Source organism: Colletotrichum jinshuiense, chromosome 1 (genome assembly GCF_051148585.1).
Source record: "Colletotrichum jinshuiense chromosome 1, complete sequence".
Lineage (NCBI taxonomy): Eukaryota > Fungi > Ascomycota > Sordariomycetes > Glomerellales > Glomerellaceae > Colletotrichum > Colletotrichum jinshuiense.
The window spans coordinates 1,912,923-1,934,788 of NC_139302.1; the positions used below are offsets into that span (position 1 = coordinate 1,912,923).

The following is a 21,866-nucleotide window of genomic DNA, read 5'->3' on the forward strand; positions in this document are numbered from 1 at the left end:
GCTCTCCGTATACAAAACTTTTCAATTTGCATTCGGAGTTCAAGGGAGTTACTGACCACTTGATTGAGTCGCTCCACTAGTAACGTAGACGAATGAATTGGCGAGGTAGGATAGCCGTGGACTTGGGCGTCGTCGTGTAGGAGGGACCGCATTCTAACACGGCGCGACCCCAAGAAGGGCGTCAGAGGGATGTGGGGAAACGCACATGCTTCCCAGTCGAAGACAACATTCTTCCGTCGGCAATGCACATTGCCTACCAAAGGAGGCGATGGTGAGCCAGCCGGCACTGGGCCGTGCATTGAAAGCGAGGTGAAGCCGGTGAGAAAGCCGTGGCTGCAGGCTCGGTTTTGTGCCAGGATGCGGATGGGGCTGATAGCCCGGGGGGGGGGGGGGGGGGGGGGGGGGGGGGGGGGGCACCAGCCCCAAGCATCCGCAGTCCCCGCATCTTCTGATACCGTATGTACTCAGTCAACTTGGGCCCAATATTTGTTCGCAGTAACGGAACCGGGACAACTCGCCGGCAGACCCCGGGCCTATCATTGGATAATAGGTGAGAAAAGAGAACGAAGTAGGTTAAAGAAGATACATATCGGGGCCCAGTTGACCGAGTACATACGATACCGTAAAGATTGCCTCCCCCATTCGAGATGCTTGAGATTGAATATGAACAGTTTGCGGCTGAGGCGAACATGATGGACGTGGTCATGAAATTATGCCCGAACGTGAGTGTGGGTGTGGGTGGTTCGACTCAACTTGTCTCACCAAAAAGTGCCCCTTTGGCTGCCTTGCTTGTCGTCAGCGATATGGCGGTAAGCCAACTTGAAAGATCGTGGAATAATCGCCATTGGTCCACGAAAGCTCAGGGCATGTGCTGGTGGAACACCACTTAGCAGATGTGGCCCAGACTGGAGCACCCGCGAACGCGAGTGCGGGTGCAAGGTAGGTCTAGGTATTAGGTCCTGGTACGAGTGCGTGTGTAAGTGTCAGCCCTGGAACGGGTAGTGGAGGTAGAGTGGGAGAGGAGACTGGGATTGGCCGATAAGATGCCAAGGCGATGGCCGGGGCTGGGAGGCTGCTATACGCAGGAATTAGTGCTGTTGTATTGGGTTGTGTATGGTGGTGGTGCGGCAGAACACTGCAGAGTTCCAGACATAGTGGAGTGCCCTGGCAGCAGCGACACCAGCCAGCCAGTAGAACCACACCACCAGCGGGCGGTGGTAATTGTGGAGGGAGGGATGGGTCTAGAGCAGCGGGAACAGCCTAAACAGCGACAAAGACGGCGGATACAGCAACAGAAGCAAGCAAAAAGAACATGACATGGCCCGTGCTTGGTGTGGAGACGACATGCTAACGCTGTGCGACCCAAGGGTACCGGCCAGACGGACTCAAGAAACGATGGACGGAAACGGATATGATCGCCGGAACGCTTGCTCAAGTGGGAGGCGCTCTGGCAAGGAGACGGGCTGGCTGTGTTAGGTATTGTGCAGTGGGCAATCCGCAAATTGCACTTGCACTCCGCTGCCCTGGAAGAGCTTCATTTTCAGGCCAGTTGCTTAAATACCGTCACCCCTCCTGCCCTGACCCTGTATGTCCCTCGATGCTGCTTCAATCATACTTCAGCTGCCTTCATTCTTGCCCTGTGTTTCTCGCTCAAGCCCAGCCAAAGGAGCAAAACTGTCAAACAACTCCCACCCTGACGTCCACACTCTACTTGGAGTCGCAATCGCGGGATCGGCCATGAGTTCGGTCAAAGGACTACATGGCAGTGCCACTAGGTGAGAGCCTTCCATTACGCTACATATTTAGCTAGTAGAACACGAGTCACGGACTCCAGGGCCTTGATCCATAAACATCTTCAAGCCATCTGCGGGTAAACCCCACTGGTTGGCATTTGCTTTTTGACGTTTTCCCGCCCCCTCGCATTCTCTCATAAATCTTCCCACGTAAGGGGGGGGGCGGTTGGGTTCTTTTACTGTTTTGCACACTGTGTGCAAATGACGGCTAACAAAACCTGTGTTTCAGCGATAACGGCAACCTCGACCAGCCGGCCGGGTCTAAGCCGTGCCCCGCACCCAACCCCGAACGCCTCAGCGCCCATGCAGCGACCCATATACCCGGCCCCATAGTCGGTGGCTCCCACGGACCCGGGCCGCGCAGGGATCATGTGCACGCCCAGATTGTCGACATTATGCGGCCGTTCCGGCTGCCGGTCCAATGCGGCGCGCCGGGCGGCCTCGATGCAAGTCGCCGCGGGTGTCTCGAGAGCGACTTGGACGGGGTCGGGGCTCAATTCTCCAATGTGTCGGAGGCGAACAAGAAGAAAAAAAGAGACCACCCCCGACGATGGCCGGATTGGGGTAACTCACGGGTGCCGGGGACCTGATTATTGATATACTCGTGTTATGTTGTCGTGTTTCTATAATGATAATGTAGCGGAGTTCACTGCTGGCGCCAGTTGTCATTCGGCGTATCCATCTCCCTGCTGCAGAAATGTGTTGTCGGCGAATGGAACGAGCTTTCTCCACAGACACCCCCAATCCCCGGGTTCAAAAGGAAGCATCCTTCTAATTGATTACACTCCATGCGGGTGCACCTAGGCCGGTCTACGTATAAAAACTCTGCCGTGATGGTCAATGCACATGAGAAATGCGAGATGAACCACGAACCCGCATCTTGCATATGCGCACGCAACGTAATCGTCGAACCGCCGAAACGGGCCGCTACCCACCCAAGGTTCTGCCCAAAGCCCAGCGGTCCAAAAAGGGATCACACAAGCCCAATGAGGCAATCGCAGTCGCACAGGGTTTGGCCTCAGTCTTTCCTCACCTTGGGCGAACCAACAGAGCCAGGTTTGAACTGGCAAAGGGGGCATGGCCTCCTCGTCACCTTCCTGACACATTTCCGAATTCCGCCGACGGAAACAACGCGACGCTCCGCTTACCAGCAGAGATCGCATTTTCACGGCGGGGCTACTCCAATGCGAATGCCATTCATACACAACTCCGGGACCTTGGGGTGAGCCTTGCCGGGCCATCAAGGAGCCGCCTTTTCGCCTTTGCGGAAGCCTTCCCCCCAACCTTCTTCGCAGGGTCCACGTAACCAAGCAGAGCTATATTTGGACGCTGGTTTGTAATAAAGACAAGGGCTTTGCGCCAAGGGCCTGATTGGACCACCTTATTCGGACGAACATTCGCGCCCGTGGTTCCACTTTGCCGCACCCCCCACTCAAAATGATCAACACAAGGGTGTGGTGACCTCGCTTGTTGCAAGCGTACTTGACTAATCCACTTCCCTTTTTGCGCCAGCTTATGCCATCGTGAACAGTGGGGCCAAGAGCATCGTCGCTGACACGACTTGCGGTCAACGGCCAACCGAAAACGAGACCCTTTCCCAAGGCGATACTACGACCGCGGTAGCCTGCTGCTCCCAATGCCTCGCGCGCTTTCTGGGACGCGAGAGCTCTTGATGCGTCGGCTTTGGTATCTGGATGGGCCGCGGGAGAGGGAGAAAGCCTTGGGATTTGGTGGTACTGCGTCGCGGGCGCCCTTCGCCGAATGTTGCTCTCACCGACCCCATGCACTTTGGCAGCCGTATGAAGCTCCAGAATCGTTTAAATCCCGCCCTGAGCTCAGGAAAAGACATCCGATGGTCTGTGGAGTTTCCAGCTCATCTCTTCATCATCCTTTCCACGTGAATCGCACAGGAACGCGTTATTCCCGGCATACATCGCCGACTCGTTGCCCACCTTCTGCGCCATTGTCGGTTTCCAGACTCGGCCGTCTCTCAGACCTAATATGTCATCAATAAAAGCGAACCATGGCAGCAATTCTAGGTGAGTAGCTCCGACTTTCTCTCTCTGTCCTTGTTCTTTTCCGGGTTGCTGTTGCGCCTTGATCCTGGCTCCTCCCTGTTGGCCAAATTCGGTGTAATGTGATTGGCTGCATTTCCTCATGTGCCGACCCACTCTTATTGGCCGACTCGCCATTTGGCGACCCAATCTCAACCACGAATAAGAACCAAGGAACCTGTTTAACAATGTGCCTTTCTTCTGTAGCGACCCGGAGACTGAATTAGCCAGCGGTCCCTCCCGACGGGAACCGATTTTTAGTGCATACGCCGCCGCAAATATACCACCAGCGGTCGTGGGGGATATGGAATGCCCCGACCGTCGCAACGACCGGCTCGCCAAAGCCATCGAAATGATGGCCAGGCAGCTTCCGCGGCCGGGTGCAACATCAGCAGCCCCGGCTAAGCTGCACACTAATAGCGGGGGAGTCGATTTGGTGGGCATTGGATCGCAGTTCCCCTGAGGGCATTCATGACGCAGGTCGACTCGATCCCGGCACTCAATGTCACTGGCGTGGCCTAGCCCCCTGTGCACCACTACCCAAGCATCTCCAAATTTCGTAGCGAATGAACCTTGCAATTCCATTTCAACGGACCCTCGTTTTTGAACTGAGCAGTAATGCCTTCTATATTAGCGTGCACAATGGAGTATTCATGAATGCACGTAACCAGGTTGCTGTCACTTGCTCATTGGACCCAATCATGGGCACACTCGCGAGTATTCGCTGGCTGTCTGAAGTCCCATCTTCGCACGCGCGTCTTGGCTCAACTTGAGCTCGTGGGCACCAGGCATCATCCACACCACCTCCCCCTTTCGGGCTCGGTCATCTTGTAGTGCCCGAACCGTTGCTGTTCGCACAGCTCGCGCACCACACATTTGGTTCGCCAGATCCTTCTCCGGCTGTCGGCTACTATCCGATAAGTCGTATGAGTATTCGGTACATTGACCTGTAAATAGGCGAAATGTTGAATTGACGTGAACGTGGAATTACAGTTGGCCTCGTAAATACTGGCCAGGTACCTAGTGCCTCGCTTCCGGAGGCTGTACCCGCCCCCCTCCAAGTAGCTAGTACTGGCACGGTTGGTGGGCGGCGGCACGTGTGAGCGACTTGATATTCCTGTGGGTGTGCCAGTTGTTTGAAGTATTCGCTGGAATTCTGCTTGCCCCCTCCCTTTGAGCAGTTGTGGTAGGCGGTGCAGCGGTAGGTTGAACGCCCTGTTTTTTGTGTGTTGCCGTGGTCTTTTGTCAATCTCTAGGGCTTGGCAATACCCGCTGAACTCAAAACCAGAATCCGATTAGGTACCTTAATTGATTGTCTCGGGATGGAACCCGCACCAAGAGGGCGGGATGCGACCGTTCCGACAAAGAAGCATTTCTTACTAAGAAACCGTTCCCCACGAGGCTCTTCCCCGTTTCCCCGCGCCATCTCATTGGCATCGGATGTTCGCTTAGGGATCACGACAAAGACCCAAGGCACAACTGTTAAAGTCAGCGATCCCCCTCCCCGCCCCTACAACAACGCCATCGGAATTGGGCGTGACCAGCGACGATTCAAACTTTTGCGCAAGGATCGTGTTGGATGATGGCGATACACATACTTGCTCATTTGGCCTAATCTCAGACAGCGACAGAGATGAAAAACACCGTGTGCATCTTGTCAGGCGGGTGACAAAAATACAGGGACACCTTTAAGCAGAATCGGATATCGATACTTATTGCAAGGCGGTTAAGGTACTCAGAATTTTGTACTCGCTCGCGATTCGCGACCGATCGCCCAGGCTGCTTGTTTACCCCCAAAACCAGTCTGGGCTAAGATCAGCGCAACATCTACATAACACGGTCGGGCACAGTCACGGAGAATACAGGGGTTACCAGGCAGCTTAGTTGCCTGACTTTGGTCAATCGCATCTCCGAAGCCCTGTGCACAATTTCTAAGCCACGTCAACCGACTCCACTAGGCTGGACTTGTGTTCTGGTTCTGGCGTCGACGGGAAGTGTGGCATGTCACACACCATCTACCGGTTTTGACCCTTATTGCCAAGAGTCTAGTGTGTCCTTGACTATGCCTTATGCCGAAAGAAGTCTAATGCGCCTGAATCCCAGGCTCGGGTCTAGAATGTCGCGTGCAGTCTTAGCGAGACTTCGCCCTTTCTCATCCAAGGTTCGTTGCTAACAAGGATTCGACTGGTTGGCTATGTTTCCTCTAACTGGGAAGGCAATCAGCGATTGGGGACCTACACTGGGGGCACCAGTCTGTACAACGTAAACCGAGCGACGGTGAAGTAGCTTGGCCTGCCATAGTAAACATCCTCCCAAGGTCGATGTTCATGCTCCCCATTACACTTTAGACACGACCAGGTATCGAGTACAAGGAGGTACTGGGTGACATGGGAGGTGCCAGCGACACACACACACTTCACCGCCAGAGACGATGGCTATGTTCGAATTGAAGTGCCCCCGTCCTATTCAAGCGGTGACGACAAAAGAGGTGCCCCAAATAGATAGATGTCTGGGAACCGGACTCATTTGACTCCCTCTCCTATAATATGACGGCCCCGGCACCAGAGTCGCCAGAATCTTCCTCTTCAATTCATCCCAGTGTCCTACGTTAGCTGATTATTTGCAGCGGCGCCCTTCACCTTGTGTCTATCCTGCCACCTTTCCGCTGCGTCTTAGACATCGTTGATACCTCTGGCCCACTCCATCCCGTCATCCACATAACTTTGTCTGTCTAGTTCTCTTCTGACCTCAGTCTTCCCTTCTATATCTTCCGCGCTTCCTCGCCCTCCACTTCTCTCTCTCTCTCGCACCCTCTCTCCTGTCCTGAACTGTTCTTTACCCACCTCACAAGCTCGTCCCTGCTCGGCACAACAGGCGGCAAATTTTATCAGCACCGAACTCCTTGAGTCCCAGGAATCTAAGCGACGGAGTGGACAAGAAATAATAGCGCCAAACATGTCTTTTAACCCGTATGTGCTCAAGTCCGCTTTAATAGCAGTCCCCTTTCTCGTCCGACCCTACCCCTCCGCCCACCCCTCATATGAGTACCAAACTACCCCGAATAACACTGATGCTGATCCATACTATAGCGGGGGATGGAACAAACAGACATCTGTTCAGCAAAGCCAAGCGGAAGCAGCTTCGCGGCTCGAAGCTTTCTTCTCCGACCAAGCCTTCCATAGCCCAGACAGTGCAAATGTTGGTGGTGTCAACAGGCGGCAGGACCGCATAGACTCTGGCCGTTCCGTGGTCAACGACATTGAAAGGCTGTTCCCCAACCAGAGCGGCAGCGCCAATGCCGTTGCGGACGGATAATCGACCGTCTCCAATTCGGCGGGCCTGTCAGACGTGGGGGACCGGCACTCAGCCAGCTCGCAACCTAAAAAAAGTGGCCGAGGGCTGACTGCGCTATCCAGCACCTCGGATGGCATGTGGCACAGACCACCGTTACGAGTACCGCCCCAACCCACGTATCATGTAGTCCGTCCGTGTTTGACAGGGCACGATCTGCATAACAGGGATCCAGCTCTCACTACCGGCTGAAGGGATGTCCACAGAGTTGCGGCTCCACCCAGCCGCTCGACAAGGATAGCAAGCCAAGGGCAGCGACATGCTGACGTCGTTACTAGTGTCACCAGATCTTTTGGTTGGGATGAATTTGTGTTTGCGGGAATACGCAAAACAGGACGGCGCATCCTAGGCTGAATGAAATGGAGTTCTTATTTTGTCAGAAGAGTGCCTTCTTTCCTCCTTTTATTTGTCGCTGATCACACATATACATGATGTAAGAAATAAAATAAAAGGGTGGGTGGGTGTGCATCAAGATGGATGGTAAGTTTCCGGCTGTTTGAGTTCTTGTAGTTATGGCTCCTTCCTCTTTTGCTTCTCTCATGGGCTTTGAATCGATACATCATATTTTTTCAGGTGCTGGTGGTTTCTTGACACGGGGGGAGGGGAGCTGTTCCTCTTCATCGAGCGAGCAGGGCGGGCGGCGGCTGGTGCGGGGTGAGCCCAAGGCAATTCGACCGGTGGTCTAGTCACCGACCCGGGTGATTTCCAGATTCACACGCGTAGCTAGCCAATCGTCTGTTCCCGTGAATCAAATCTGCTACCGGCGTAAACGGAGACACCCGGCTCATCTGTGCGTGCTTTGTTCCGTGGTCCCAGGGGAAGGGCTGAGGCTCTCTGTGGGTCCTAATTTATCTTTAATTGGCTGGTATAAACGACCGGGGATGGGCTGGCTCGGTGTGAACAGGGGGGGCATCTTGCTGCTATTGCGGACCTTTGATGTAACACTTTCCCTTTTCTGTACGACCGGTGCCCTCTGAGGTGTTGTAGAGCCGCATTTCTTCACTGAATCCACACCAGGCTATTGTTGCTGTCCAACTCACCATCATGTCCTGTACCCCAACCTCACACGTGTCCCGCAGGGGGGTAAGCCCTGGCGACTAAGAAACACACATTTGCCAGGCCGCATTGGTCTATGACGTATATTGAAGGAGAATGAGGTACTACTCTATTTCAGATCAGGCTGCCGATACTACTGGAAACATCGGAGAATAGCGAGCCTGTGAGCACAAGGATTGTGCGATGGCGCCAGTCCATCAATACCTTGAACACAAAGCCCGAGTTCGCCAAGTCTTTCGTCGCGTGCTATGCTATAGTGTTACCACATGGGGCGGGTGGTTACTAACTGGCGGTCTGCTATCCGACGGAATGCCTGCACCAATGAGCCTTCAGAATCCAGATAACCCGCGCCTCATTTCTTGGACAGGAACAAGAAGCACAGCACACACACACTTGCCGAGACGGATTTATGTCCGGTGCCGCTACACACGGCGGAGCTAATTCGACTTGTAGCACATTTGTGACCACCCACCCCTCTCCAATCCACCTCACCACCCACACCTCCCTCATCACCCACACTAAAATGCCATTCTTTGCCCTCTCGTTCTCCCACCCGACTTCCAATGATACAAATAAGAGCTAGCGGTAAACCATGGACATCTATTTTACGCGACAGGCCAGAGCCACTTCTATATATCATTGTTCTTGCGTAGCGCATCATTGTGTAGCGGCCATCTCAGTACGCAGGCCTAGCTCCCGCCAACCACCATAACCTATATACCTTGCATAGGCCTGTCTGTCTCCCCAATCTTTCCGCAATGACATCCACAACTCCAGTGCATGGGTCAGCGTACGTCTCTCGATCCCATCTGCTTCCCTCGTTTGCTTCTTCGTTCCTGCACTGGGTCGCTCGTTGTACTAATGCGCAAACTCGTAGCGGCGGGGAACACCCCGGAATTCCTGCCCTGCAACAAGACCCTGGACAGACGAGCGTGCGATACCAATCATTCTTTGCAGATCAAGCACTCAACATGCTCCGCAACGATATCCTCGGTCGCCAACAGAGTCGCGCTCTACAGGTGGCTTCCAGCATTGCTCGGGTCAACCAGAACTTCCCTGTTGCTGCTCCTCCTGCTGCCTCCGGCGGCGGCGGCGGTGCATCCGGGCACCCTGCCCGTGCCCCAGCAACAAGCTTCTGGGGCATCGGTGCGCAGTTCTCGAATCAATCCCCCACAGCGCTGCAAGCTGATTGATGATTGGTCGCGGTTGCAGATCCCGGGAGCTCTTTTATGGGCCACTCGCTGTGAACTCCGAGTGGTTCGCCAGCCGTTGCACACGTTTGGCACCTTTTGGGAAAGAACTCAAGCTCACTGACAAGAGTCGCACTGAACCCGCCCCCCGGGGCCGGACTCGGGTCCCCGCATCAGCGCCTGTGACCCGGACCGCTGGAATCCAGTTGTGCAGATGCCTTTCAACGCGAATGCCGCACCAAAGTTTAAATAACGAAGCGATGAAACTCATGTTTTCCTTTGTATTTCCCCCCTTGTTTTACTTGTTTTTCTTTTTTTCTTTTGGGAAATAGCAATGGTCAGGATTTGGTAGCTTGCTTGAGGAAGGGCCATGGTTATATGCAGTCTGCCACTGAGGAGTACCCTGTCGACACATGTCGTCTCATATTGCAGGGGGGGAGCAAAACATGTAGGTCTTTTGCTCCCCCCCCTGGTTCATTTAATGGTGTGTAACTGGTCTGTTGATGTATTCATGGCGCTGAGAAAGTCTAGGCTAAGACTTAAAACATGCCGATTCACGTGGGCCTTGGAATGGAACATCCAATACAACAGGCTTCCCGAAGCGTAACCATCCATCCATCGCCGCCAAGCCTCCTTCCTTCCCCGGTTAGCGCCCGGTTCCGGCTACCGACGCGCCGTTATGTGACCCCAATAACCAGCTCGGCCGTGTAACGGCACCAGCTGTACGGATACTTGGCCAGCAGAGGCTTTCGTAACTTTTGAGCACCCTGTCGCCATTGCTTCTGGAGCAGAGGTGGTGAAACCGACAGCCGACTTTTTCTTCTCTTTTCTTTTCTTCTAGTCTAGACAAGAGCATGTTTAATGGATCCTCGTTTCTGATTGCACGGCAGGCTGCACACCAATTTTCCTGTCGTTTCTGCCGGCCAGCGAGGGCGTCTCGGGCAGCTGGGGATGCACGCGACTGGAAGTCGCTCGCTGCCCTGCCGTCTATATTCTTGCCAAGAGAACGTCACCCGTCGCTAACACGGAAATATGAAGATGCTGGTTCGGGTTTGAGACGCCCCGGCTGTTGTCAGCGTTGGGCAAAGGCATGACTCGTTGTGTGTCTGGCCGAATCGAGGGAGAGAATCGGGCTGCTTGCACACGAACTCCGACAATTGATTGACCGTGCTCACCTCATGTCGTAGTGCGGGATTGGCTGGCTGTCGCCAACGACCTGGGGGTGGGGGCGGGCCCTCTGTATACCTATGCAAGCAACCCAAAGCTCTGCCTCTACATGGGATGCGTAAGGATATGCGACGGATCAAGGTACTTTCGTCTGTGTATCTTCCTGGCGCCGACCCGGGACAATTCACGGGGCGTATTCGATGGCGAATCCAGAGCTTTGGCTGCATCATGGTCGTTTGCCTCGAGAAAACTCGTAGTTGCCCTTTTCTCCTAAGTTTCGATGCACTGCAAAAACATAGGCTTGGACTTCATACCTAAGAGATACTTGCGTACAACACATAATTTTGATGGCAATCGATTTAGGCTGCAGGGGCAAACTGTGTTTCTGTCCCTTAATAGTTGGTGTTGGCTGTGAACACGATGCCTTGTCTAAGTCACCAGACGTTTTGATTGGTCTTAAGCCTGCATGCAGGGTTCCCGTCTTGTCGATTTGGGCGACCCAGTGATTACTATGGCATGGCCAGGTGTTTGAGCAGGCTGGAAGTCAAGCCTTTTCCCCTTATGGATGTTCTGGTAGATGATAATGAGAGCCGGTCGCTTATGGTGTGTTTCCCTCTCTCGCGGAAACCCATACGCAGCGATAGTTGGTAATTGCGACCTTGTAGATGATGAAGGACGGCGTCGGATACCGAAGCCCCGACGAAGATACGATGCTACTGTACATATCAGAAGGTGCTCCGGGTGGTGTGGGGTCGTGAGAAAATTCATGGATTCCCAAAACTCCTCTTTCCACGATTGTCGTGCGCCAATCACCATCGATGCAGAAGCCAAATCGATGGTTCAGCTCAGTGTGTATGCAAGTTGGAGAAATACAGATCAGACGAAATGATCGCAACATTAACACCTACAACTCCCCCACATTTTCCGTTGGCAGCTTGACAATTCGCCTCTTGCCCGAACCCTCCCCCCACTGTGCACTGCCTCAAGACCGTCGCTGTAAAGGCAGGCTGACTTCTGCGTCGGCGAACTCAAGAAACGGACGACACCCTGTTCAACAGGGCGAAAGGCGCAGTTCAAGACGCCAAGGATCACCTTCTGGTCCTGTTGAGCCTTGTGGAATTCCTGGTACACACCAGACTCTGCCACTGTCTATCTGTATCCCTGATTCGTCAGCTCATGTCCCACTGATTGCCTTGCTTCAGCGCCTGGTTAGATCCTCCCACACGCTGTGGGCTTGGTTTGATCATGATGCAGCCGGTCGGAAAAACGCCGAAATTATCCATGTCGACCTATGTACCTCCAGTTTTCTGTATGTAGTCAGGAGGGGTGGCTGAAGGTGGAAAGAGGGGTATTGAGTGACTAGGTGGTACCTGAGCGGATGCGGAGCGCTGTCTGGCACCCCTGACATCAGCCACTTTCATGGCAAGTCTCGATGGGACGAGCCGTATGAGCTTGCCAGCGGACACACACTTTGAGAATCAGACGTAAGGCGGCTGCAGTACACAATAACCACGTTTCTTACCGCTCTTCTATGATGCGAGAGCGCACAAAGGAAGTGTTTTCTGTGGTGTAGACGAGTCTTGCCCGCCAATCCTCGAGACTTGTCCGCGCGACATGTGGTGCGCCATGTCATGCATGATTAAATCTCGAAGCGATTGCTTCTCTTCTCTTTCCGAGTATTTATATGATAGCGAGCCGGCGCCCATGGAGACACATTTACCTCGCGCTCATCTGCCCGATCTTTACATTCCCGTATCTTTATTTGTAGCTGACACGTCCTTTGACAGCGGCTCTCACTTACACGTACAAACCAACCCAATCACGGCGCAATACCGCTCGACCCCGTCGCTGTGTGTGTTGACTTCACATCTTGACCTTTCTAGTCATAGTCCGGCCTGCGAGAGTCTTACATAGCAGTATCAACTCTTACAACCGATATTCCCCTGTCATACTTGAGCATACTGTGTCTCGTGCCTTGAGCAGCAATGGCACCAGCTACGCCCGCACAAGGTTCCGCTAACAGGTACGTCTCAAAGACTCATACGCCAATTACTGTCTTATCCATTACTCTCCTGATGCCACTGCCCCCACCTGCATTTTACTTAGAAGTGAGCCATCCAATGCCCTTGACGACGTAAAGTCCTTTTTCTTTTCCCTTCTTGGTTTTTCTCCGTTGGGCTGGGACGTCTCAACATCCTTATCAGAGTCCAGATATACCCAGGACCATGTATTCTTTGACCTCCCCAGAGCGCGTTCGATCCAACCAATATCCCGTACTGACTCAAATGTTCTACAGCGAGCCTGAGAATGTCGGGTCTGCTTATCGACGAGAAGAGGAAGAGGGGACGGCTTCTCGTATCAATGACTTCTTCGCGGATCAGAGTTTCCATAGTCCGGACAACGCCCAGGTTGGGAGCGTCCAAAGAGCTCAGCAGCGAAGGCGCGCCGTCAAGTCGGCCATCGACAACGTTGAAAAAATGTTCCTCGGAGTCACCAGCATGACTGGCGACGCTTCGAGAGGACAACACATGAGCTGAGACGAGGGCTCGAAAGGGGTCGGTAGACGTCGCTAGATAAACAGTCGTGGGACGAAGAGGCGATCACACACTCGGCGCAAACTCACTACGCGCGAGACAGCGTCCCGTTACCGCTTCTCGGCACCTCTAACAGCCGCCAGTATACTCTTCTATATCAATATATGCACCGTTTTTGCTGTTTATTATAGGTCCAATGATTGACATGTTTCCATACCGTCGAGTCCCAACGCAACCTTGCCAAGTTTAGGGTCGGAGGACTTCATCTTGATTACAAGCATCACAGTAAAGATGGAGATTAGCCTACGAGAACCTTTCCCCATCATAACGCTGCTGCTGTAATACCTGCCCCTTGCTCCAGAGCCGACTTTTGCCTCCTTCCACCGGAAAATTTGCACCGGCCAAGCACCATTGTTTCCATTGATAGCGCGCCAACAGCGTCATGTCTCTACCCGGCCCTAGTCATGACTTCCGTAACAAAACTCTATACCTTGGGTATATCCAGTTTATAAGCATAGACCAACGTGTCGTTCTAGAGTGAGCATGGCGAGGGCTTCACAGGCAGCAAGACACTGGGCAGAAGTCGACTGTTGGAACTCTGATCCGTCAGAAGCACTCTTATCGTTCGCGTAATTAGATCGGATAGGCACACGGGTGATCTGGACTGGGCCAATCTGCGCTTCTGGCAATGTTTTCGCAGGACTCGGAGCCCAGTTCGGCTCCAGCAGGTTATCCATGTGTCACGAATGACTTGAGAGAGGGATTTGGAAGAAGAAGAACGGTTACAGTGTTACAGGATCATGCTGCCACAATGAGTTATCCTCGCATGAGAGTGGACTAGTTTTGAACGGGAAACCTGGCACATCGAGAACGCCTCTTTCTCCTGTGAAGAGACGCTGCCGGGGGGTAATCATGATATACGTTTTCGATACATCTATGGATAGGTGAATGGTTCGCAATTTCAGTACAGTCATTGACCCAAGCATCAATCCTTTAACTCGGCAATACACCCCTGATTGTTTTTTCAGATATCTTTCATGCCGGAAGCCTGGCCCAACCTTGAGGAGGCCAATTATGAACTCAGATTGCGGTATCTGTAGCTCTGGGGAACAAAACCCATCAAGAAAACGGCAAGCCTAAAAGAAGCATACTTTTGTGGCGTTTTATGAATTTGGGTCATGGCCAAATGCCACGTTGAAACTGTCTCTCGCCGTCTGCGGGAGGATAGGTAGCGCGCGCCTTTCAGCATGGCTGAAAGTTCCACGAGCTAACTCTTTCCCCAGCGTTCCGCCACGCCCTTCCCAAAAAATAACAACTGCAATATGCAAGCGGGCGCCTACATCCACCATCCGCACCACGCATATACAGAGGGCGAGATGCGTCCTGCATGCCCCTCCGCCTTTCGGGCCAGCCAACGCCCGAGGTGCAGAGCCAAAAATCTTTGGCAAGAGCGCTGTCAGCAGCGGGCTGCGGACGTAGGGCCACCTGCCAGCGCAGGTCGGAATCATCCGGCCTGCCGCCGCACGCTGCAGGGCCAATCCCAGGACCCGCTGGGGCCAGCCGGCAGGGCAAACCGGACAGACGCTGTCATGCAGCATTTCTGCCCACGGTGAGGGGCACGAACAAACATGCTAAAGCTTAGCGGAAAGTCTGTTCCCCGGTCGTGAGCCTGGGAAGGGGCGTGTAGGTACGTACCTTACTGGGCACAAAATAGTCGGAGCGGAGCTGTCACTACTTTTTGGACTTCTTCAAGCATGCACGCCCCGATTGAATTTCGTGTTGGACGGCAGCATTTGGCACCGATCCCCTTGATCCTATCATTTGGGGGCCCGCCTCGCAATCATTGTTCATGGTGCGATAGACGGCGGTTCGAGACAGACCTTCCCTTTTTGGGCTGCGTGGTGCCTCTTTTGACCTTGCCCTGGTTGTGCCTAGTGCTGGGTGCTTTTCGGTGACCGTGGCCGTGACCTGACCTGGCCCCTGAGGCGTGTGGTCTTAAGTCTTGGGTTCCTGGGTCCTGTGTCTTGGGAACGGGGTGTGTAGCTGGATCGTGGATGGCTGCGTGGCGCTGGAACAGGACGAGCAACGAGGACGAACGGCCGGGCAAGACAAGGAGCGCATGGGGGTGGGTGAGGGATTGTTCGACGGACCAAATGCCCAAGACATTGAGTTTTCTGCGCTAAAATGATTGGACAGGGGTCAATTGATACAGTTTGACATGCCGTCAAACTGGTTGTGTCATCCGCAAAGTACGGACGGCTGGGCTCAGAGATCGGGGTGTGCATCGTCGTGGACCAAACTCGACATCATGTGATATGTTTGCACTACACCCTTCAGTTTTTTTTTGTTTTGCGAGGACATTTTTTTGCGTATGCCGTTCGACGGAGAATTATGAGCAGCGCCAGACTACACAGCCACGCTTGGCACCACAGGGTCCTTCCCATTGGGCACCGTCAACTTCACCCCTTGACTGAAACCTGTACGTCACTGGCTAGTCCGCTGTATGACGTTTGGGGAAGGAGAGCGGGACGGTTGCCTACAAACTCTCTTTTTCTTTTTAAAATGCTCCAGGACCCTCGCGGGGCAACTGCGCAAGGTAAAGTTCGGCAGGGGGCGGTAAACGGCGGGGATTATGCTCAATGCAGAGACAAGGCCGAGCCGAGGCGTGGGAAACAGCGGCCGGAATACGTACCTTGCGGTCGCATATGGTAAGCTGAGTTGAGATGGGTTGATGAGTTGATGAGTCGAGGGTGCATGTTCGACGGAAAACGAAAGTGCAGCAGCTTGGGCAATGAACAAGCTTGGCAGGCTGGACCGGTGCGGGGCAGCGAGCGTGTGTGCGCGTGTCACGAGTTGTCCGCCCAGATGTCGTGGGTTCACCGTCCTTCCGAACCGCTCCAATTTGTCGCGCAGTACCTGGGACTATACGAAGGCTGGAAGGCTGTTTCAACGCTGGAGTCGTAGGAGTCGAGCATTCCAGGACAGGCGTGTCCCCAGGCGTGTCTCCAGGTACCGCCCAGCCACTTGTCACACACCCCATTGAGGGAGTTTGGGATGGAACACGCACACCCCAAAATAAAAACAAACCCCTCCCCCCAAGCTTTTGGCCACGCCAATGTTCCTTGACCTTGCAGCTCGACTAGTCTAATCTTGCGATGAGATCAACACCCTGTCAACACCCCCCGTGACAGCGACCCACCCTCCGCCCCGGCACCACGACACTAAACTCTCTTGGTCTGGCACAACTTGTGCTGGCAGAACTTGGGCTGGCCGAACTTGGGCTGGCCGAACTTGGGCTGGCAGAACTTGGGCTGGCACAACTTGGGTCCGGCGCTTTGGTCTACCGGGCAAACACCCGTCCATGTACCGAGTCGAGGACGTGGGCAACTCGAGTCTCGAACACCACTTCCCGGCAGACCCCAGCAAGCACTGGATATCTGTGGAGGCTTATGGATTTCCCCGGCTGAGGTCTGCGATGTGCTATGCCGGCGTGGCCATGGCCTGGGAAGCGGATACCCGCAGAGAAGAATGTCGACTGCGCAGCGGGTCCTTTGCCGCCTACGCCCGCCAAACTTTGCGATACAACAAACACGCCCGACTAGCGCTTCGTCTCGACCACCTCGTTCCTCTGTCACCGGGGAGGGACGAGATGAAGCCTCTACAACGGCTCGCGGAATTCTGGTTGTCGCGTTTTCCCCACCACGCCGAAATCCACGATCCCGCCATGTCTCACCTCCCTTCCCCCGTCCCTCGACTCTTGGATAAGAGACCGCAAAGAGCCTTCCGACTCGTGCGCGGGCTGGAGAGGAGTCGAAGATTAGATGGCCTCCCTGCAACTCGTCCGAGCAAGAGCCGCACAGAGGGTGAAATGAAATGATCTCCAGGCCGGGAACCTGGCCGCGACAGCGCTTACTTATTTTTCTTCGGTACCTGGGTACATGTGCACTGCGCTGTTGCAGGGTGCAGTGGCAGGTCACGTCTAATAATGGCTGTCCTGTGTATGTCAGTTCTGGCATCTGTCATGTCTGGCTCGCAAGCCTCCGGATGGACCCAGATCGTCATCCAGGTGGGGGGCCCTTGCAAGCTACGGGTCTTCACCACCTTGTCACGCCGTCCTCGAGCGAGGGTGCCTCTGGTTTCCGAACAAGCGAGAAACGAGGATGAGGGGAGAGTGGATATCAGTAGAGAGAGGCTCCTCTTTTTTTTGGCGCGGGCGTGGTGCGCTACCCCTGCCGTCCTGCTTCTTCCCTCTCAAACAAAACTAAAGCTGCAATAATTAAATCCCGGGTGACCTTCCCCTTACTCTGTATTTTTGCTTTCCACTCATCCCTCTTAGTTTACCTTACAAGTAACCGAGAGACTACGAGAGTCATACTGTGCAACGGCTTACCAACGAGTGATGTGCTGGATATCGACACGCCCCGGTGATTCCGACTCCTACATCCATGCTGGCCAACCCTGAACCAGCGCTGCAGTTGGTGTAGGCACAGTCAGCAGGGTCAGCGTAGGCTCAGTATGCAGCGGCAGGAGCAAAGAGTCTGCTATCTAATCGTGATTGAGCCACAGCTTGGTGGCACAGGGACAAGAAACCCCGAATTTTCCAACTCGAACTGCCAAACCGCCAGACGCGGACGGCCTCTCTGGAGAATGCTGCCGGTGCCCATCAATGCGAGGTGACGGAGCTCCTGATACCCACTAGACTGCTTCGCATCTCCGAGCCCCGGAATTGCGAGAGTATGTGTGCCTTATTTTAAAAAGCTAGGGCAGGTTTGTGTCTGGGTCGTGGGTTTTGTGTTCGGGTCTTGAAGATTTTGTGGTCGGGTCTTGTAGATTTTGTGGTCGGGTCTCATAGGTTTTGTTGTAGGTTTTGTTATCGGCTGTAGGTTTTGTTATCGGTTGTAGGTTTTGTGTCAGGGGTTGCAGGTCATTCTACGCTGTGGTTCGGGATCGAGCTCACCTCAGCTGAAGACCAAGTGTGGCTTGCTGCGATGGCCAAGGCAGGTGCGGCGATTCGGACTTGTGTGGCTTGTGGACCCTCCCCGACTCAGGTGAGTGACGAGTGACGTGGTGGTTGGTGCTGGGGAGCCTGGGGGCCTGGGGGCCTGGTGACCGAGAATCGATGGACCTGGGTCTGCCTTTCTCTGCTGCGTCGCACTCTAACTAGATGCTGCATTTGAGAGGAGCAGAGCGCTTATGCAGAGTAATTATGCAAAACAATTGTGCAGAGATGCAGGGTATATGGGTGTATTCTGAAGCGCTGCCTGCTGTCCGGGGAGGACGGCGAGGACGAGGGCTGCTTCATCAAGAGTGATCATTTTGCGTATTGTATCCGTCCAGCGTCGTCAGTCATCTCAGACAGGAACAAGGTTTGCTGCAATTTGTGCAAGCTGCTGTGCTGCTGCATATACCCATGGGCGTTGTGAACTACTGCCCCATCCCCGTATGTTGCTGCCGCTCTCCACTGCCAAAATTAGTGTCCGTCCGCCTGGTCACCCCTGTCCGTCTTCGTGGTTGTGGCTCCTTTTTTTTTTGTTGCCTTCTTTCCTTTCCCCGAGGCCGCCTTGGCTCGAAGGGAGCAGTTACGCACAGCAACCCAGCCGGTGTATGCGTTGTCCCTGCCACGGGGGAGCGTCTTCGCAGCGTTCCCCGCCGGCCGGGGGCAGGATGGAATGGGAAACGAGCATTCGCACCACTACCATGAATTTCCGGAGCAGCAGTCAAGCCGTTGACTTCCCTGCACTCCCAGGACGCGGACCGACGCCGAAGGTTCGAAGCGAAAAGAAGATACGTACTGCATTTTCACCAGCAGGGGGGGGACGTACTTTTGGACGGGGGTACATGCTTGGCTTGAGGCTCATCGACTCGACAAGCCGCCGCGACGGGATGCCGCCCATGCCTTCCATGCAAGGCTTCTCCAGGACAGCATGGAGGGTGCGGGCGACATGGAAGGAGCCTGAGTCGAGTCGAACCGACTCTAAGTCACTCCGTTAACCTGCCCCCCCTCCATTAAAACCCCTGAGTTGAGTCGGGCTTAATAACACAGAATAATACCGGTACGGGGACCCTACTAGTGCACTTGACAGGGGTTCACCGCAGACAACAGCATTGAGAGAAACACCTCGTCCTCTTGAGGTGGCGTCCAACGACCCACTCTGCCGTACCGGTCCTCTTGGATGCCGAGCTCCATCTGCTCTTGGCTTCGTGCTTCCGCGTTGACCTGCTGCCGTTGTCGACTTTTGACGCACCTAGCTTCACCGTTCGCGTCAACCTGCTCTCACTATCGTTCCTGGGCACACCAAGCTCTATCGCCTTCCCTTGCCAAGCTCAACGCCCAATTCGACCACTCCCGCGGCCTCCTAGCATAGCACACAGGCCGTTGCATAGTTGACAGGAAGAGCACAACCCATGGCACTCTATCCATCCCGCCCCGTTTTGCCGGCGACGGCGGCAGCAGTTAGAGCAGGGTATAGGTAACGTGTGTCAAAGACACGGCGTCACGCACTCGGGAGATTATAGATTGTTGCGCGATCTAGATAGCGACATCCCTCCCCTGCACTTTGCCCGGCTCGTGGAAAGGCTTGCCGAGCTGGGATCGGGGCTCGCTCAATCAGGGTGCGGGGCTGGGGAGATGGCCCACGGGTCACGGGCAAGCGATAGATGACGGATGGCCGCCCGCGCGCCCGCGCGCCGTCCATGGTATTGCCCGCGATTCTGGCCACGAGAAGTTGCGCCGTCGCGAGGATCGACTCGCCGGTCCACTGTCTTTTGGCTGCATCATCTTTGGTCCTTCCGCCGCGGCTCTCTGCGCCAGTGTGTCTCGCCTCGTCATCTCTGGGGGAGTGGCCCACGGAATCATGGGCCCAATTTAGGGTGCCCCACAGGATGAACATGGGCGGGCGACGACCAGCTGGGGGGCGTGTTCGTAGATTGGCTACTTAAGCTATGTACCTCGCCCATGCTGGGCCCTCAGCTTGTCGAACAGTTCTCACACCCCAAGATGTGAATGAACGTCTTTCCGCTCCCAATGAGGGAGCCGCTACACCAGCCACAGGCACCCCACAGGCACCGTGCCAAGTCGTTCCACTTTTACGCTGGGTGCGCTGTGCGTTCTCTGGCTGTGTATGTGTGTGTGTGTGTGTGTGTGTGTGTGTGTGTAAGAGAGAGAGAGAAAGAGAGAAGTCGCCTTAGTGACAGAACTGTCGTCCGAACTGTTCTGCTGTTTATCCATCTGCTATAAAACTATTAGAATTGCCCAGCGAACGATTTGAACTCTTTAGCCTGGAATTCGGCGGTTGCGACAACTTGATGCGTAGTCTACTTTAGACTATTCGTTACTTTTCCTTCTTATATGGCGAATGACAATGACACTTATCGGTTGCGCTCCTGACAGGCAGCCCCCTGGCGCGACGGCAATCAGTCCAAGTCTAGTCGGTGTCAATCACTTTCGGGAGACCCTAGAGCCCCTCCCATAGCAGTCAATCTGCCAGCCGGGCGCAAAATTCGAGCACGGGTGTGTCTGTCTCTGCACACAAGCAAAAGAACAAAATAATAAGAAATAAAATAAAAAGTCCAGCGAGAGAGTGGGAAAAGATGGCGACCCAGCGCCAGGGAATCGCTCCGTGGAATACTTTGCGTGTGCAGTTTCATAGGTATCAATCGGCCTCGTTGCGACGAGCCGGTACGAACCATTCTCCGAGGGACATGTACCGGACTGGCAGGCACAGAAAGAGGAACACAGGGATCTCCCATGGCATGTCTACTTCGTACGGCACGCCCCCTCCTTCTCACCACCACCCTTGTTGTGACAAGGGCATATTTACGCGCACCCCCAGCATGTTGCTGAACCTACGCCTACGTACCTACCCGACAAACCTTTTTTTGTTTCTTGTCCCTCTTTCTCTCCTCTCCTTCTCGTCAGAAACCAAATTTGTTGTTTCCCTCTTGGAATACTTAAAAGCAGCATGGCCCTCTCTAAAGATGGCTTTTCCTCTCCACCAAAGACAGGACCTTCTTCCATGTACAAGCATCTACTACTAGCGCACTCTGTTGCAAAACATCCACCTACCTTATACACCGGTACTCTTCAAGCACGTTGCTTATCTTACCTTGGCTTCGCCCCTCTTCTCTACCTCTATTACTTGCAAAAGGCACGGCTCCAGCAACTCACTTCATCTCAACTGGCCACCCCAGTCCTTCTACAACTCACCTCATAACCAAGTCCACGCATCCTCGTATTACCTTTCCGAGACCGACTTCTCAACTCTCATCAATTATGTCTTCTACAGCTCCCGCGCATGGCTCGGCCCACACGTACGTTCCGATAACGACCTGCAAGTTGCAGTCGCCGCCTTTCCCTTCTCTTACTCATTAGACCCTCCTTCCCCATTATATAGCGCCTAGTTGGCTGGGTCGTATCGTACTGATTTACGTCTGTGTCCGCAGCGGTAGTGGGCTGGTAAGGATCACCGACCGGCAAGACGCTCAGGCTCAGAGGAGCGCGCGGCTTCAGCAATACCATGTGGACCATAGTCTTGCCCGCTGCACCGGCTACGGCGCGGCGCAGCAGGGCCCGTCTCAGCAAGTGAATGCCGCCATTGCGAGCGTCGACCAGCTCGGACTCGGCGCTGGCGGGGTCGGCGGCGGCGCCGCGGGCGGGTTGCACAACGGCAATATGCCGGTGAACTTGCGCGGGGTCGGGGCTCAGTTCCCTAATTAGGTCGC

General features: G+C 54.4%; 1 protein-coding gene across 1 annotated transcript; it reads left to right on the plus strand.

Moving 5' to 3' along the window:
* Positions 1 to 21,417: 21,417 nt before the first annotated feature.
* On the plus strand, positions 21,418 to 21,861 carry EsH8_I_000505 (uncharacterized protein; the record flags this gene model as incomplete). Its single annotated transcript, XM_083267918.1, has 2 exons — positions 21,418 to 21,455; positions 21,594 to 21,861. The coding sequence occupies 2 exons, from the start codon at positions 21,418 to 21,420 to the stop codon at positions 21,859 to 21,861; spliced, it is 306 nt and encodes a 101-aa protein (XP_083118356.1).
* Positions 21,862 to 21,866: the final 5 nt, after the last annotated feature.